Source organism: Trachymyrmex cornetzi, unplaced genomic scaffold (assembly GCF_001594075.2).
Source record: "Trachymyrmex cornetzi isolate Tcor2-1 unplaced genomic scaffold, Tcor1.1 scaffold2126, whole genome shotgun sequence".
Taxonomy (NCBI): Eukaryota; Metazoa; Arthropoda; class Insecta; order Hymenoptera; family Formicidae; genus Trachymyrmex; species Trachymyrmex cornetzi.
In genome coordinates, this window is record NW_017296767.1 from 11,221 (window position 1) to 15,338 (window position 4,118).

General features: G+C 33.1%; 1 protein-coding gene across 1 annotated transcript in view; it reads left to right on the top strand.

Annotated features, from left to right (window-relative positions):
• Positions 1 to 411: 411 nt before the first annotated feature.
• Positions 412 to 4,118, top strand: part of LOC108760042 (uncharacterized) — a gene marked incomplete at its 5' end in the record, with an annotated part of 24,643 nt that continues 20,936 nt past the window's right edge. Inside the window, one exon of the mRNA XM_018505821.1 lies at positions 412 to 584. Coding sequence (XP_018361323.1) covers positions 412 to 584 — 173 coding nt within the window. The remainder of the gene's footprint in view (positions 585 to 4,118) is intronic.

The following is a 4,118-nucleotide window of genomic DNA, read 5'->3' on the forward strand; positions in this document are numbered from 1 at the left end:
AAGTCGGTAAATGACAGCAATAAACGAGTGCCATCTACCGTCGAAAATATGAAAAGGAGATGACTTTTTGAGGAGACGTATCTTACAGGAAATTTTGATATTTCGGATTTCGCATCACGATATCTCCGTTCGTGGGACACGTAGAGGTAAAATAAACGTTTATTATATAATTCGGACCTAAATTATCGATAGAACTCATATTCAGAATTCCATCGGTCTAGCCTTTATTAAAAAAACCGGGAATTTCGGGTACTCGGATGCCCGCAACTCGCTGACTCGCGTAAATACACTCGTGTCTCGCGCTGCGCGCCCACTTGGCGCGAGACACTACCGTGTCTCTTGATGTTCTTTTTTTATTCAATCCGTATCGAACTTCTGATTGAAAGCGTTCCCGCTGTGTTGCTGTTTTAGCTGCGCGAGTACACCTTGACCGAATCGTATCATGAAGACGAAGTCGAAGTGGAATTCGTCAGCAATGACAATCTGCAAGCGAACAGCGAGGCTCCCAGAGGAATCGATCCGAACAGGGATCTAAACGAAGCCATAGCCGAAGAACGAAGGGAAATGGACACTCAGAGATACAGGTACGTTTCCTCCACTCTGACCTTTTTCGTTTTGTTTTTCCTCTTACCCGAACTTTTTACTTCGTTTTTTGTGAACTTCCGACAATAAAAAATCGCGCTTTTTACTGCGTTTTTGGTAAATGGACTTCAAAATCAAAGAATTATCCTTTTTCCCTTCTTTTTACATATCCGCATTTTGAATCCCGTTATTGAATTGGTTCGAATTTGGATGAGTTAATCAAATCAGTTGAGAAATATTAAAAAGGAAATTAACTAAAGAAAATTTAATTAGTTATCTTTATTGAAACGTAGAATATTGACGTCATGTATATTAATGAAAAATCTAGAAAGTACAGTCTGGGTATGAAATAATTCCAAATAAAAGAGGGAAAAAGACAGAAAAGGAAGAAAAGCAGTCACTAAATAAATAATATTCACTTCCAAAGCATTTTTATTAATTCAATAGATGCCACAGCCTCGCAATAATCTTACAAAAATGATGTAGTGGCTCTCTCGTATATATATATATTTCTTTTCTTCTCGTATCTTCTTAAGACACTCTTGTTCGATACGGGATAAATACTATCGATACGAAAATACTATCTTATAAACCTATGGTTCATAAGTCAGAACGAAAATTCCAAAGTTCGAATCAGTTCGTTAAACCCAGCTACCTAATACTTTCTCTTCAAGTTTTAATTCCTTCAAGATGTCACCCGGAGGCGAAGCTCTTAAGCTCGAAGATATAGAATAGATAGCAAACGTCTTCTTCTGGATGATGAGAGAAGATAGCATAAGTAACAAATATATATTCAATAGACGCATTCGCGTCAAGCGTGTTCCATCTTAGAGAAATTACGATCATTTGTCACGTCTATATATTGGCATCGAATTTTGAAAATGACATTAAGCTATTCTATCCCATATTACTATCTTTTTCCCTTGAAGAAAAGGAAGCAAATATCTGCGTAGAAAATTATAAAGTATCATGACAGAAAGATATACAACGATAAATTTTCTCGTAACATGAATGCGCACTGTTGTCAAAGAATAAGTCTACGCGAGTAAGTATAACAAAAATAATACTCCAGAAGAGAGAAAAAAGTTCATACTTTAGAATTTAGATAATGACAGTATTGATTATTATGAGTAATGCTCTTTTAAACACTCGATTTTAAATCATTTGTTACAGTGGTAATATTATAAATGCTATAAAATAACATATGTTCTAAAAATTGTAATAAATTTTCCAACTTAAAATGCACTATCATGCATTTTGCAATTTACTTGCAACACACAGTCCACAGAAACTTTTTCATTGCAATGACCAATACTGTCACCAAAGTATTGACCTTTCCTCTTGGGACGCTCTTACTTTCCTCTCACTTTATGAAAGGTCCTGTGACTAGATCCGTTCAGCCTTTCACCACTCTCTTTTATAACACGAACTCGGATCGTTCTTCTGTGCCTTACAGCAGTGCCCCTTCATGCCCTTACGAGATTTCTCGTCCGTCCTTCTAACATACCCCTTCTCGCTCCATTTCTCTCTTTAACTTTTACGATGGAGAATTCGAGCGGAGGGTTGCATGAAGATCGCGAGTCTTCTTCTCACGATGTCGTCCTTACTCGACACTCGGAAAAATCGCCAGACTTACTCCGTGACATTTGACAATTCCGTATGACATTTACGCGATAATAGAACGAAAATGTCCTGATATGCCTTTAGAAGAAAACTCGTCCGTTGAAAACACGACTTTCTACTTTCTCCATATCGCCCTAACATCTTTCAAGTCTCTTCAATTAGCCCTAATAAAATTACCTACTTTTTATTCCTAATACACACGCGCACAGCAAAGTGCAAACTGTGAATTACTGTTAACACCGTTTGCCCCAATTGCACGGGAATAAAAGTTTAAAAAGAATTTATAGGCAAGTTTTAAACCACTTTCTTACGTAGAAATAAAATGTTTGTGTAGAAATAAAATTTTCAAATCCGAAATAAAATCTCTCATTTAAGAGATCGTAAAATAACAAATGATCATATTAATATTACCAATTTAAGATAAAATTTATATGACTAAATGGCTTATTAACAGTTCAATTTAACAATGTATGTGGTTTAATAATATAAATCCTATATCATTTTAATTAAAATATAATTATAATTAATATAATTATAACAATTATAATTAATCTAATTATAACAATTATAATTAGCGCTTTCTTTAAAATTCTTATAAAAATTTAAAATCAAATTACTTTCCAAAATGGAACTAGTTATACGTATATAAATAACAGTAACTTTTGTATATACAATCATTTTTCGTCATATTTCTTTTATAAGAAAGCAATTGATGTATATAAAATAAAAAATGTAATTTACTCTTCAAAAAGAAAAGTTAATTGATGGTCACAGAATGTATATTGTACGCGACGAAAGTAATATTCTCTTTCGTTTTGTTTATTTTAATATTGAACGGAAGAGCCAACCGAAGTCACCTCCGAGCTATAAATGCAATTTATCGCGAAACGTAGCTAGTCAGATTGGATATGATGCAACCGACATTGATTATCAATAACGATATTACGCATCCGCAGAAGTCGTATAATCCTCGTTTGTTTGTGCCAATTTAAATACAAATTTATTATTTCATTATGATATTACGTATACATATATGATGACGTCTTGCGTCTTGTTATAATTGTATCCTCAAATGTATCCGCAGGGAAATGCCCTATGAGACTTCGACTTTATAATTATTCATCGACTATCACCGAGACAACTTCCATCGGATTTTTATCATTAAAAATAAATTATCGGAAATTATGAAAAAAAAATTTCAATAATTTAATTAATGCAATCAAGAAATTAATATTCGTATATATATATATAACATAAATAATCTGGTGTTGGGTATATATTCTGATTCCTCTGTACAAGAGGTTTCACTATCATGTATATATAGGGAAGACTGGGGCTGGTTGTTGTACGGGGTTGATTGTCAAAATGCTTATAACTCAAACAAAACACGGCAGAAAAATCTCTTTTTTTGACTGTAGATAGCTGATATAATATTAATTTGTTGTGTAAAATGGTTTGCACCACAAGCATTGTATATATTATTTATAGCGATTTTTGAGAAAATAAAGTTGGTTAGTAAATTTTTATAATCACCTATTTTGTTGTCTGACGAGTCTTTGGCATTATTAATCGTAATATCCCTGTATTCATAGAAAATAACATATCTTAGAAGATCTTTGCTACCATTAAGTAATCATTATTCTGACTAAGTTTGTGAATACAATCTCTTTTATTAAAAATAGCTATGTGGGGTAGATTGACCAAAATGAGTTGAGATTAGGTGGCAATTAATTTTAATATTTTTAGAGGACACATTTTCAGAATATACTTACAAATATATTATATTAGGTGTTAAACTTAATTCCTATCGTTTTCTCGTCTCGAAAATCGATTTGTTTCGAAGGGAAGATGAATGAATACCTTAATCAAAGTAATTTCCTCCATTTTCTACTACTTTTTCCCATCTCTCCGGC